Consider the following 13,889-nt stretch of genomic DNA (forward strand, 5'->3'; position numbering starts at 1 on the left):
ATTTATTTGAGGATTGCATGGATGGTCACAGCACAATACTAGGTTTGTTGTAGTAGTTTGAGCCAAAATGGAAGTTCAGAAATGGTAATTGGATGGACAGATGAGAGAGAGGCAACATGCACATGGTGTGCTGGGATATCCACCATTGTGATACCTCACCCATGGACATGTAGGCTTTTAGTTTTTCCCTTTGAAGTTGACCATATCTTTTTTAAACAATCTTGTTCTTCTGGGGTTCTAGCAAACAAGCTCATACTGCAGGGGCATCAGGAAACTGTAGAGTTTGACAATGCCTGTCTTTTTGACTTCCTATGTGGTTTCCTTATCCACAGTTACACATTAGTTGGCCCTGAAACCATAGAGTGCTTAGCCAGCGGCAAGTGGAGTGTGAGCCACCAGCAGTGCCTGGCAGTATCCTGTGACGAGCCACCCCCTGTGGAAAATGCATCACCAGAGAGTGGCCACCGCCTCTTTGGTGACATAGCTTATTACTTCTGCTTGGATGGTTACAGCCTAGCTGATAACTCTCAGCTGCTTTGCAATGCAGAAGGGAAGTGGGTGCCTCCAGAGGGCAGGGACATGCCCCACTGCATAGCTGATTTCTGTGAAAAGCCATCCACTGTCTCATACAGCATCCTGGAGTCCATTAGTAAAGCCAAGTTTGCAGCTGGCTCCGTCGTGAGCTTCAAGTGCATGGAAGGCTTTGTTCTGAACACTTCGGCCAAGATCGAATGCCTTCGAGGGGGCCAGTGGAATCCTTCTCCTCTGAGCATCCAATGCATCCCTGTTCGCTGCGGAGAGCCTCCTCACATTAGCAATGGCTATGCCAGTGGGTCCAACTACAGCTTTGGAGCAGTGGTGGCTTACAGCTGCAACAAGGGGTTCTACATCAAGGGAGAGAAGAAGCGGACCTGTGAGGCCACTGGCAACTGGAGTGGCAGCTTGCCCACATGTCACCCAGTGTCCTGTGGAGAACCACCTCAGCTTGAGAATGGCTTTATTAAGGTATGGAATGAGTTTTCTCATCTGCCTGGTACCATGGCAAACTGAATATATCTTCACAACTGTTGCTGTTGGGGTTTTCTTTCTTCTGTTTTGCTCTTCTGTTAAAATTGAGGAAGTACAAGATTGGATGGTATAAGAAAAGGGAAAAGTGGGTGGATTTGCAGCAGAATCGTATCTGAAAAGCATAAACTCTTCCATGGGATTTCCTATCATAAAGTGGGTTTTCAGTTAGGGGACTCAAGATGCCATATGGCATTCAAGTGATTTCCTTAATGTCTTCTTCATTTGTTTGATTCTTGGGTAGCTTTCAAGGGCCTTCTGGCGATGTTTGAAGTAATGATGCCAGTTCACAAGCCTTGCTATTTTCACTGCTATGGAAAAAAATCTGATATGCAATAGATAAATCACCTTGGGATAATTTCTCTTCTTTTGATGTGAGCACATTTCTCTACTGAAGTCAGAACTTCCCTTTCCTTATTAAATTAAATTGCAATAATACCTGAAGTTTAAAATCTTCTTGTGGCAGCGCAAACCTGTAACAACTGCTTAACCTGTGTTTTGCTTTGATGCACAAGGATAATATTGTGGTAAGGAAGATCATAAACACCATTATAAAGATTTAACCTTGAATTTTTGAAGCATTTTTCTTCTGAAAATCCTCTTCCTTCCTTAAATCTAACTACCAGGGAATCTTCATTTACTAAATTTGGTTGAGGGGGAGGTTGGCATTCCAACTCCTGTATGGGTTTCCAGCAGTAATAGAAACAATTTCTGTTCAGACTCCCACACAGATGCATCTTCTAATTAATGCATATCACTCTGGTTTGTCTTCCTTAGGTAGAATCACTCCTTCATATATTCTTTACAGTTGGAGAAATTTTTTATTACCTCAGGCAGAGCTCAGACTGCAACTTTGAGGTGCTTCTCAGCTGCCTGCTCAAGGCCTTGCAGCTGCATATGTGGCATTTATAAATGTCTCCTAGTAGCAGTAGATTTGAGGACTCCAACTTTAGATGCACCTGGAAACTAAAGAATCGTGACAACAATAGGACATTTGATGGCAGCTTGCCCTGATCCATTTCTTTTCCATCTTTCTGTCCACACACATTGTGGTCTCATGGGTCAGAAAGGGAGAAAGCAGGGGAATCCTTCTCTAAATTTTACCGTTTAAGCCTTGAATTTTCTGTTTTCTTTTGGAAGTGGTCTGAGATTTCCTGAAAACAGAGTATATCATTTGAGGCAAGATAATTTGTACCAGCCTTTAGTGCTGCCAGGGATTCAGCTAGAAGCTAGACCAGGAGAACACAAGAAATTAAATCAGTCTCCTATTGCCCAAATCATGTGTCTTTATTTCAGACATGTCTCTGTCCTATCTGTTTTTCAGAACACCACTGGACACTTCTTTGAAAATCAGGCAAATTATCAGTGTGACTCTGGTTACCAGATGGTGGGGAGCTCAGTGTTTACCTGCCAAGCAAATCGGCAATGGTACAGTGAATCACCTCCTTACTGTGCTCCCCTCAGCTGTGGAAAACCACCAGCCATCCAGCATGGCTACTCCAAGGGAGAAACTTTTGATATGGGCTCCAAAGTTGAGTTCTTCTGTGATGAAGGCTATGAGCTGATTGGAGATGTTTCATGGATATGTCAAAAGTCTGGGAAATGGAGCAAAAAGCAAAGCCCCAAGTGTGTGCCAACAAAATGTCCAGAACCACCCTTGGCAGAAAATCATCTAGTCTTAAGGGAAGTGTCTTACCAAGTTGGTGTTGTACAGTTCTCCTGCAAGGAGGGTTATGTTTTGCACGGCTCCTCTGTACTGAAATGCTTGCCCTCCCAGCAGTGGAATGATTCCTTTCCCTTCTGCAAGGTTGTACAGTGTTCTGCACCACCCTATATCCCCTTTGGAGACCCCTTGACTGCATCCCTTCATTTTGGTAGCACTGTGAAATACATCTGCGTGGATGGGTTTTTGCTGAAGGGCATGTCCACCATCAGATGCCAGGCTGATGGCTCATGGAGCTTGCCTTTGCCAGAATGCATTCCTGTGGAGTGTCCTCAACCAGAAGAAATTCAGAATGGCATAGTTGATGTGCAGGGCCTCACCTTCCTTAGCACAGCCCTCTACACATGTAAACCAGGCTTTGAATTGCTAGGGAACACAACTGTCCTCTGTGGCGAAGATGGACAGTGGCTTGGGGGAAGGCCAGTTTGCAAACCTATCCAATGCCGAAGGCCTAAGAAGATCCTCAATGGCAAATACTCATTCACAAACTTCCATTACGGGCAGACAGTTAGGTATTTCTGTGACAGAGGTTTCCAGCTCCAAGGGGAGGAAACGCTGAGATGCCTAGAAACAGGAGAGTGGAGTACAGAGGTCCCCTCTTGTAAAGCCATAAATTGCCAGCCCCCTCAACCCATTGAGAATGGCTTTGTGGAGGGTGCAGATTATAGCTACGGGGCCATGGTCATTTACAGCTGTGTACCAGGCTTTCAGCTGTCAGGCCTTGCCATGCAGACCTGTGAAGAATTGGGGTGGTCTAGCTCCACACCAACCTGCCTTCCAACAGACTGTGGCCTGCCTCCTCACATTGACTTCGGAGAGTACGTGCAGTTGAGACATGGGGAAAGACGTTCTGACCAGGAGGGTGTTACAGAGAGTCCCTCCCTTTCGCATATGTTGCTGGCTAACAATATGAAAGAGTTCAAAACTTCCTTGAAGGAGGACAGTGCAATACAGCTCACCACCTTCTTATTTGGAACAATCATTTTATACACATGCTACTCTGGCTATGAGCTGCTGGGAAACCCTGTTCTAGCTTGCCAAGAAGATGGGGCTTGGAACGGCACTGCCCCTGCCTGTATTTCAATAGAGTGCACCTTGCCGTCCCCCCCAGAGAACGGTTTTTTGGACGTCACTGAGAACACGCTTGGCAGCGCAGTGCGGTACACCTGCAAGCCAGGATTCACACTGGTTGGCTCTGACATACGGCTGTGCTTGCCAAGTCGGGAGTGGAGTCACACTGCTCCTTACTGCAAAGCAATAATGTGCAATTCACCTACCCAGCCTATGAATGGGAAGATAAGAGGGAAAAACTACACATTTGAGAGTGTTGTCTACTATGAGTGTGATCCTGGTTACCAGTTAAATGGCCCTGCAGAGAGGAGATGCCTAGAGAGCCAGAAATGGGATGGCAGTGAGCCAATTTGCATTCCTGTTTCCTGCAGCCCACCACCAGTTTTGGAGAACGGTCAGGTGACTGGAGAGGACTACACGTTCCAGAGACATACAGAGTATAGCTGCAATGAAGGGTTCCTGTTAGATGGGGACAGAAGGAGAGTCTGCCTTGAAAATGGAAGCTGGAGCGGAATCAGTCCAGTTTGCAAAGCTGTGACCTGCCCTGCGCCGCTGCCTCTTCCCAATGGGAGAACTACTGGCTCAGATTTCAGCTTTAAGAATGAAGTGCACTACCAGTGCAATGATGGTTACAGCCTGCAAGGAGCATCTACGCTTACCTGTCAGAGTGATGGTACGTGGGACTCAGAAGCTCCACACTGTGAACCAGTCATTTGTGGACCCCCCGAAGACATCTCCCATGGCTTTCTGAATGGCTCAGCCTTTACTTACGGAGAATTTGTCCACTATATATGCTTCCCTGGTTATGAACTGCATGGCAATCCCTTACGGCAATGTCTCTCCAATGGCTCCTGGAGTGGAAGCCTTCCATCTTGTCTACCCTGCCTGTGTCCTACACCACAGATTCAAAACGGGGTCATTCTTGGTACAGATTTCAGCTGTGGGATAAGTGTCCAGTTTCAATGCCTGGAGGGCTTCAAACTGCTGGGGCCTTCTGTAGTCACCTGTGAGGCAGCTGGAAAATGGAGTTCGGGGTTTCCTCGCTGCGGACAGGTTTCCTGTGGTGCTCCGCCCGTCATCCCCAACACATTTATTAATGGGAGCAGCTCTGAAGATGAGAACACCATCATCTATACCTGCTTGACAGGTTTTGTCATGAAGGGGAGTCCAGAACTGACTTGTGTGGAGACTGGTGTGTGGAAGAAGCCATACCCAAGCTGTGAGCTATTAAGCTGTGGCCCACCACCATCTATCCCAAATGCAGAGGTTCTTGGAAACACTTACACCTATGGAAGTAAGGTCCAGTACAGGTAAGAATGATGTTGCTATTCTGTTTTCATTAGAAGTTCCTGAAGTAATGAAGATGGAAGGTTTATGGACCCTCTGTTAGTGCAAATTTTATATACTCAGATTGACAAAGCCCACATTGCCATGCACTTCATAAAATATTATTTAGACAATTCATGAAAACTCCAGAAAGGCATTTCAACCTGTTGGGCTGATGCCTCCACTGATTTTAATTTCCCATTTCTGTTTGCTTTCCTATTCTCCTTCTCTGAAGCACTGGTTTCAACTTACAGGTTTTATTAGCAGGTGACAGCAACAGTCAGCAGGGTGTGCAGCTTCTCTCCTCTTGGCATTGTATTTGTGCTTTCCTTCTGCTTCAGGTGCCTGTTGTAATACAGAAGGGCTGATATCTCTCTTGCTGTCAGCAAGTTACTCCTTTGTCAGATGTCAGGAACTGAGGGGTTTTTTTAATTTCGTGAAGGGTATACACTGCAGATCTCTTTCTCCAAGATGAAGAAAGCCTTGGCAAAAGGGAAGAAGGTTTTTGATGGTAAAAGCAAATAATGGTATGGGACAGAACTGGGACAGAGATGGCAGGTGGGTGAAGTGAACAGTGTCAGTCATTTCCATGCAACTTTAAAAAGGTGAAAGGAGTACTTTTGTTGCAGTTCTACAAGCGAACCCACTAGTGCAAGCCAGTTGAGATGTTCTTGGTAAAGCACCATTGAGTCAGCCTTAAATGTCTAAGCAAATGGTCTGTGGTCAGGCTAAGGCTTGGTTTATTCTTGGAAGAAAGTGAAATCATCTTTAGAATTGCTTGGTGCTCACACACACTCTACCTCACCAAAGATCCTCCTAACAAAGAGAAGAGCAGTGTAGGAACTGCACTAAAATGTCCAGTGCCCTCCAAGTACTAAAGTCATCAACTCACTTTCCACTGGGATGCTGCAGCAGTATGAAACAGCACAGAAATTAACTCTGAAGTCTCCAGTTCTTGCAACAGAATTAATTCAGTCCAGACGTACTTCTTACAGGCCTATCTTGAAATAATAGAGAAGTTTTAAGATGTGCTTATTAACAACTAATGTTGAAAAATTGCTGTCCTGACTTTTTAATTTATGGGTTAGCTCATTCCTAGCTGTGTCTCTGTGGTCAGGTCTTCATGCTGTGTTGCAGATGTCTGGAAGGCTACACAATGGCAACAGAAGTGGATGTATGCACTTGCCAGGAAGATGGACAATGGTCCCCTCAAAGTATTTCCTGTTGCCCCAGAAAGTGTCCCCTCCCGGGAAATATCACTAATGTAATCGCTCTTGGGAACAACTTCACTGTGAACACAAGCATCACTTTGTCATGTGTAGAAGGCTACACTCTGGTGGGAACAAGCACATCGACATGCAAGGTATATTTTTATTAACACTGTTTTATTCTGCTGTTTATTTCTCAAATTCAGGAGTCCTTCTCATACCTTCCTTACCTTTTGGCCCTTAACTGGACACAACAAAAAAATTCAAAGCATATCCTGCAAAATATAAAATGTTTAGTTGTTTCCCAGTAAGAATGATTATTTGTTTTCCATGTATAGACTTTCAGAACTAGAAATTTTTTATTTCTTCTTCCATCAAAAGCTGTGGTTGTTCTTTAAAAAAGCATTCATTTTGTCACATTCCAGGCCTTAAATCATGTCTGAGATTTTAAAAAATTATGTCCAACATTTCTAATGTATTTTGATGATTGAATGCAGAGCTTTTTCTCCAAAATAACAGGCAACACACATTTTAATCCAATGTACACCTGTACAAACTTTAATCCTCTGAGTGTTAAAGAACAAACATCTTCATCAATTCTGCTGGTAACCTGCTGTCACATTAGCTGTGGACAACCTCATCTTAAGCTTGTAAATAGACTTTTAAAATCACTAGCTATGTTCATATGAGAAAAGCTGAGCACGTGCGGGTTTGCAAAGTATTTCTTATGGAAATGTTTTCACCTTATTTTGCTGTTTCAAGTATCTGTGGAAGTAGGAGTAGGTGTCTTTGACTAGTGTTTCTTCAGGTATCAGACTTCCCTTAGTGAGTCAGAGAAGGCTGCTGAAGCACCATGAATGTCATGGTGTTAGACATTCAACCTGGAGAGAAATACAAAACATGAAATCAGGCAGATGTAGTTTTCATTCTTCTGATGTGTTCCCTGAGTGATAAGGTGACCTTGCACCAGTGACCTTGCTTTTCCAAGCTTCTTTTTCCCATTTTACTTTTTGTTCCTTCTGTTTTGTAAGTCTTAAGCTAAGTGTTCCTGCCAAAGATAAACTCCAGTCTATGCTGACATCTTAAAAGTGTTACTTAAATTACCAAGTTTTATAAAAGATTGAACAGATAGTATTGTATCTCTACACCCACAGCAACTGGATGCTTCTACTATGATTTTTCTTTTTCAGTTAGATATGAATTCAACATATAAAGCAGTGCTTTTACATTTCTAATTACATTTCTTTTTTCAGGAAAATGGTGTTTGGCTGCCACCGTTTTCTGATGACATCTGCAGTCCTGTGTCCTGTGGAACTCCAGAGTCTCCAGAACATGGATTTGTGGTTGGCACTAAATACAATTACAAAGATGTGTCTCTTTATAAATGTGATTCTGGCTATGAGTTACAAGTAAGCAAGCTCAAATCTCCAACACTCTAAATTTTAGTTGTCATTCTCAGTTCCTGTGGGATTGCTGTGGACTGTCTCATTCATACTGATGCCATAGAAGCTGGGTGTCTGCTGGTTTTTTATCTGTAGAGAGTTCATGGTATGTTTGGGGTAGTCTTTGAGTGGCTTAAGGGTATAGTCAAAGCAAATACAAGAATCCTGTTCAAAGGTATACGTCCAGCAGGTATCTTGCAGTGTTTGAATTTTCTTAACTGAAGACCTCTGCAAGTGCAGCACTACACATGCTTGTAACCATAAGTCATAGAAGAGTTAATTTCTCATGTTCTGCTTCCTTGACCTGGTTCTTCAGCCAGAGTTAGATTGCATTTTTCCTTCCATTTCATGGTGTCCCAAGCATTGTCTACTGTGCCAAGAGTTGTGTCTTCCAGACTTAAAGTTCCTCATAAACTCCACTGCCCTCAGTTGTATGACATTGCTAGATGGTATTAAAGTGATAGATCAAAGATATTCCAGTTTGCTCAATGAAAGCTTTATTCCCTGATGGAGAAGGAATCAAATTTCTTTCCTGTCCATTGTTTTTATTATGGCTTTTATCCCCACCTGAGCTCTGAAACGGCATTGCTTTCCCAGTATCAGGACTCAGGCTAACAGGTTCAGAGTTGTCTCAGGGGTGTTTTCAAAAGCTGCAGTGAATTTAGAAATGGCAGTATGTTGCTGAGGCACAGCATGATCTCCACCATCCCCAGGTGATGACAGAGTGAGACACAAGGTGAGATGTCTCCAGGACAGAGGCTGGCTCTTAATGCTGGTTTTGTGAGTACCAAGCAGAGTGCAGGATTGTGCTTCCTTTGTACAGTCATAACACCAGTAATTAATTAAGAACTTCGTGCATGTAAAATCCTCCAGTCAGAAGTTAATTCACTCAGTCAAGATAAAAATAAGAAGATTTTGGAGAATGCTTATTAGGTAACAATGCATTTAATTTTCATAGTGTTGTCAAATAGGCAATATTACTGGGGATGGAGGTGTTGGTATTTAGACAAAAAGGTAGAGTTGCTGTTTCAAATAATTTTTGGAAGGAATAAGCCAGTGGTTTTATACAGTAATAAATTCTTCCAAATATCTTTGTAGTCCAGTTTCGCCACCTAGTGTCAAACTGTGTCCCTGCTGTTGAAGAGAAGTCCTGCTTTTTCCTTTGGGAAGAAAAGTCCACTGGGTGTGATGCTATGCAACAACATGTCAAACAGCTGCCCTTTATCGATGGGTTTGCTTTGTAATGAAAGTACATTACAGTAAGGGACAAAATTAAATATTTTTCTCCGTGTCTCAGAATAAAATAAGACTTAAATCCTGGGCTATTAGACTGTCTATCTAACTTGTATGTAAGAAGGAAATAACGTAAATTATAGGCAAGTATAAAGAATGAGTGTTTGTGATGAGGTTAAATCAGCTCATCACGTTATAAAACATGAGCTTGTACTGTTGTTGAAAAAAATTGCTAGTTGAATTTCCTGTAAGTGAGTCCTGAAAGGAGAAAATCTGTCCTCACAACACATTCCTTGGAACAAGAATGATAAAACTGACAAAAAGATGATACTCTAGAGATAAGGTCAAGAGAACTGACTAACTGGCCCCAGAAACTTTTGGTTTATAAAGAATACCCATGATTTTGCAGAAGGGAGTTCTACGATGAACTCTACTAGTAGACTTGGACTGTAGCACTTCATTTTCTCTTTACATGGGTTGCACATGGAGAAAAAGCCTCCTCGCCTTGCTGGGCACTAAAGCTGATGGGATAAAAGAGTTAACTAAAGCTAAGTTGTTCTTTGAAAAAATTATCTGTTGTTTCACAGGGTGATGCAGAACGAACTTGCCAAGAAGACAAGCTCTGGAGTGGCACAGTGCCAGTGTGCAGAAGTACGTTCTACCTGAGTCTATCACTTAATGTTGGTCAAGGGTGATATCACACAACAGAAATCACTAATGCTCATTTTGCTTTGTAACTCATACTGTCTGCATTTACCCCTAAACGTTTTTGGTAAGTACCACTAATAACAACCTGGAAGGGTGGCAGAATTGCTGGTGTGTGCAGGTAGTAGTGTGAAGGAAATCTCTACACCTTTCTGCCTTGCTTCTGTGCAGAGAGCTTCCAGGTTTAAATAGTTCTGACACTTGAAGTCATGATTTCTGGGGTTACTGAGGACCTCTGAACATTAGTTGCCAGGAGTCACAGGTATTTAGCATCCTCAAATGTAATTCTATGGATATCATTCTCAAAGGTACCTCACTTCTATGAGATGTCATTGATCACAGTGCTGAAATAGGAGTTTCTACATAAATGCTTACGTGGACTTTAGCTGTTGGCTGAAAGAGGAAACAATTTCCTGAGGCTTCCTGCCAGCACAGCCACAACAGATTTTTTTCTTTTAGCAAGAGTTGGAAGCAACAAGCATGATTCTGCTCTGCTACTCGAGGGCAAATTCCTGGCAATGAGAAGACAACTGCTGTGTTCTTTCCTGTTTCTCAGAGTAAAACTTGTGGAGCAGCTGTGAACAGGACGAGCCAGATACATTCTGTTTGATTGGAAAGTATTGCTTACTTTACAGGAATATCATGTGGACCCCCAGACGTGATAGAAAATGGATCTGTTCAGGGAGAGGAGTTCCTGTTTGGCAGTGAAGTTTTTTACAGCTGTGACCCTGGCTTTGAGCTACACGGGGCAAGCAGAAGGATTTGCCACGTTGACAAAAAGTGGAGCCCTTCCGCCCCTACGTGCGTGCGTAAGTAGCAAGCAGAGCCATGTGTTGCCCAGGAAAGCTAGAGCAGAAGGAGAGTTTTATCTGGCTTCCTCCCTGTTTTTCCCTCCAGCAGAGGGACTGTAAAAGGAGGAGTCAGAGGAAAAGCCCAGCAGAGAAGTTCTCACTGGCAGTACCTCTCTGATCTGAAGCAAGCTCATTTTGGCACATTGAAATGGCACAAACATAGAATCGTGTTCAGGTCAGTAGAGTAGGAATGTGGCCTGCTGTATCTGACTTGCCTTGAATTGTGCTGTGCAGAGCCTTGGATATCATATTCATCCCTGCCATGCCAAAGCAAGTATATCCTGGCCACTCAGTATGTCTGGATATCACAACTGTGCCCCCAAGGATCAAATCTGGGCTCTCTATCAAGAAGATAACTAATTAAGGGAGCTTGAAAAGAAGCATTTATTACTTATTTCATACAGCTTATAAATAAAATGCCAATATTTATAGTCCTTACCAATAAATAATTTTCCTTCTTCTCCTGCTGAAGTCATAGTCCTGTGCCTTGCATTCTTCTCTCTCACCTTTGGTGAATTTACTTGGTGTCCACAGTGTGGGACAGGGGTCAGGATTCTTCTTAATTACTGCCATTGCTCTTGAGCACGTATTGAGATCATCTTCCACTGTAGGGGCACAAAGGAAACTGAAATAGCCTCAGGCCTGCACAGAAGAAATATTCTGGATCCTCTGTTGGCTTGAAAATACCTCATGTCTTAAAACAACACCAAATACTTTTGGACACATTTTCAGGTGTCTGCAGTGTGAACACCAGAAGAAAGGGCAGGGAAGGAATTGTATAACGCGTAACAGTTCACAGCTTCTTTCTTGCTGTCTTTCCATTGATTCAGGGTGAGAACAGAGCTATCAGATAGTGTGTGACTCATAAAAAGAACAGTCTTCATTGTGTGTATAAAACTCAAACATTTTCTTTTCTCCTAGAAATTACTTGTGGGCTGCATCCCTCTATTGAAAAAGGAGAGGCCATTTCTACTGGAAGCACATACAGAAGTAATGTAACCTTTGTGTGCAACTCTGGATACCATCTTGTTGGGCCCCAGAACATCACATGTCTTGCCAATGGGAGCTGGAGTAAACCCTTGCCACTGTGTGAAGGTAACTGTTTGGTTTCACGTCCTGGAACATTCTGATCTGGGATAAGCAATAGCTCCTCCCTTATGCATGCATATCATATGATTCAGAGACTGAGTTGCTTTTGAGAAATGATTCTGTAATGTGGGGTTTCTGGAAAATCTGTCAGTGGCAAGAAAGAATGATTTCCATCTTTCTGCCCCACTGACTGCAGTATGAAGTCATAAATGTGTCCTTGTTTCCCTATTTTGCTGGGGCTTTACTCCATCACCGGGAGGAGCTTCTTCTCTAGGTTGGCTACATTTCCTTCCCAGGGCTACTGAGTTTATGTTCTTCAAGATTTATAAGTCTGTGGCAACTTTAAGCATATTGTGTTATTAATTCAGGAATCGTTGGAAGTCCAGGACTAATATCAAGCTGAATTAATAAGACTCCTTCCTTTGCAGAGACCAGATGCAAAATTCCAGTTTCCTTGCTGAATGGGAAAGCAATGTATGAGAACAATACAGTTGGCAGTACAGTAACATATGCCTGTGAGAGGGGATACAGCTTGGAAGGAGAACCAGCAGCAGAGTGCACAAGAGATGGAAGATGGAGCAATCCCTTGCCTCTCTGTAAACGTGTGTGTTTGCTTTGTAATGGAAAAGTTTTTGCAGAGGAACAACAGGAGCAGTTACTAATACAAGCTAAAGCATTAAGCTCTCTGAGTGTATTTTTGTGACAGTAAAAGAACAAGCTGTCTTCTGCATAGTTCCCTTTAGTTGGAAAGCTGACATAAAATGGAGTTATTATAGTCAGCTGTATAGTAGGAGCAGGTGAGAGAATCATTTGGAGGAGAAGGCAAAAGGGAGACTTTATAGTTGTCCACAAGTGACATACTGACAGGGTGTAAAGGAAGAAGCGCCAGACTCTTGTCAGAGTTGCACAGTGGTAGAAGGAAAGGCAATGGACAATAGTTGCAGTAAACGAAGCTCCAGTGAAGTTTCTGAAGAAACTTTTTACCGTCAACAGAGTCAAACAGAGGAACAGAGACTCAGTCAGAGAGGACATGAAATCTTCATCCACAGAGTTGCTCAAATTTCGACTGGTCGGGTTCCAGGGCATCTTCTGACCTAGTTGGCCCTGCTTGGAGAAGCAGGTTGGATTTAATGGCTGTATAAATTCTTCTGCAATTCTGTGAAATGGCACATTGTGTACATATGCACTGTGCACACACACACCCAAAACAGCCTTCCTTGTTGCTGTATGTGCCTGTAACTAATGTTCAAACCTAGTGTAGTCTTAGGATGGTTAATTGAGACATTTAATTTTTGTATTACAAAGTATTTCTTCATTTTAGTATCAAGAAACTGACATAAATCTCTGCTCTTTATAGAGCAAATATTTTCCACTTTGTGATGAGATCAATAGACCATGCAAGAAAGCCCAGCAAGCTTACAGCCATAAATAAATAAAATTAGGGAAATGCTAAACTCTAATGAATATCACAATAAGTCTCTCATCAAATAGCTGAATTTTTGCTGCTCTTTATTGGTCCAGCCCCTCCGAACATGAAGTAGGATAGATCTGGTTCTCTTTTGTAGAAAGGTTATGGGAAACAGGAAGGACAAGAGAGAATGGTTTCGGAGTAACAAGTAGGATATTTCTCACTTAAATCCTTAGTATGTCCTCTCCTGGCATCAGCACAGTATAGTAGCAAGCCATGTGACAACAGTGAATTAAACATTATTTTATTATTTTATGACCCAAATCTCATAATTTCAAATCAAATTACAAACTGGACTCATATGCAGTATCCATTTCTATTGCTTTTCATATGTTTTGGGTTTGAAATTTGCAGAAACTATTCTAAAGTGTCCTCTCTTCCTTCTGGCTCTTTTTCTTTCCTTCTTTTCCCTCACACCCTTTCTTTGAACAGCAAACCCTTGTCCTGTGCCTTTCGTAATCCCAGAGAATGCCCTTCTGTCAGAGGTGGATTTTCATGTTGGTCAGAATGTATCCATCAGGTGCAGGGAAGGCTACCAGCTGAAAGGGCAGTCTGTAATCACCTGTAATGCTGATGAGACCTGGACTCCAGCAACAGCGAAGTGTGAAAGTAAGTACATGACACATGGTTCCACAGAGATTGGTACTTCCCAGAGGGCTCTAAGAAGCTCTAGAGAAGAGCTGTGTCTTCTTTCTTTCTAACAGAGTT

General features: G+C 42.7%; 1 protein-coding gene and 1 long non-coding RNA gene across 3 annotated transcripts in view; one reads left to right on the top strand and one right to left on the bottom strand.

Annotated features, from left to right (window-relative positions):
* Window positions 1-13,889, top strand: part of SVEP1 (sushi, von Willebrand factor type A, EGF and pentraxin domain containing 1) — a 120,567-nt gene that overhangs the window by 90,972 nt on the left and 15,706 nt on the right. Inside the window, exons 37-45 of the mRNA XM_039566578.1 lie at window positions 333-1,005; window positions 2,390-5,169; window positions 6,323-6,548; window positions 7,647-7,802; window positions 9,656-9,719; window positions 10,409-10,582; window positions 11,546-11,719; window positions 12,142-12,315; window positions 13,614-13,790. Of these exons, the coding sequence (XP_039422512.1) occupies window positions 333-1,005; window positions 2,390-5,169; window positions 6,323-6,548; window positions 7,647-7,802; window positions 9,656-9,719; window positions 10,409-10,582; window positions 11,546-11,719; window positions 12,142-12,315; window positions 13,614-13,790 (4,598 nt within the window). The remainder of the gene's footprint in view (window positions 1-332; window positions 1,006-2,389; window positions 5,170-6,322; window positions 6,549-7,646; window positions 7,803-9,655; window positions 9,720-10,408; window positions 10,583-11,545; window positions 11,720-12,141; window positions 12,316-13,613; window positions 13,791-13,889) is intronic.
* Window positions 6,595-13,889, bottom strand: part of LOC120411470 — a 59,220-nt gene continuing 51,925 nt past the window's right edge. Inside the window, exons 3-4 of one of the 2 annotated variants that reach the window (XR_005603780.1) lie at window positions 11,064-11,229; window positions 6,595-7,274 (exon numbers count right to left, since the gene is read on the bottom strand). This is a non-coding gene — a long non-coding RNA (uncharacterized LOC120411470). Of the gene's footprint in view, window positions 7,275-10,407; window positions 11,230-13,889 lie in introns of those variants that run through there. The other variant, XR_005603779.1, reaches the window with a different exon arrangement.

Source organism: Corvus cornix, chromosome Z (assembly GCF_000738735.6).
Source record: "Corvus cornix cornix isolate S_Up_H32 chromosome Z, ASM73873v5, whole genome shotgun sequence".
NCBI classification, from domain to species: domain Eukaryota; kingdom Metazoa; phylum Chordata; class Aves; order Passeriformes; family Corvidae; genus Corvus; species Corvus cornix.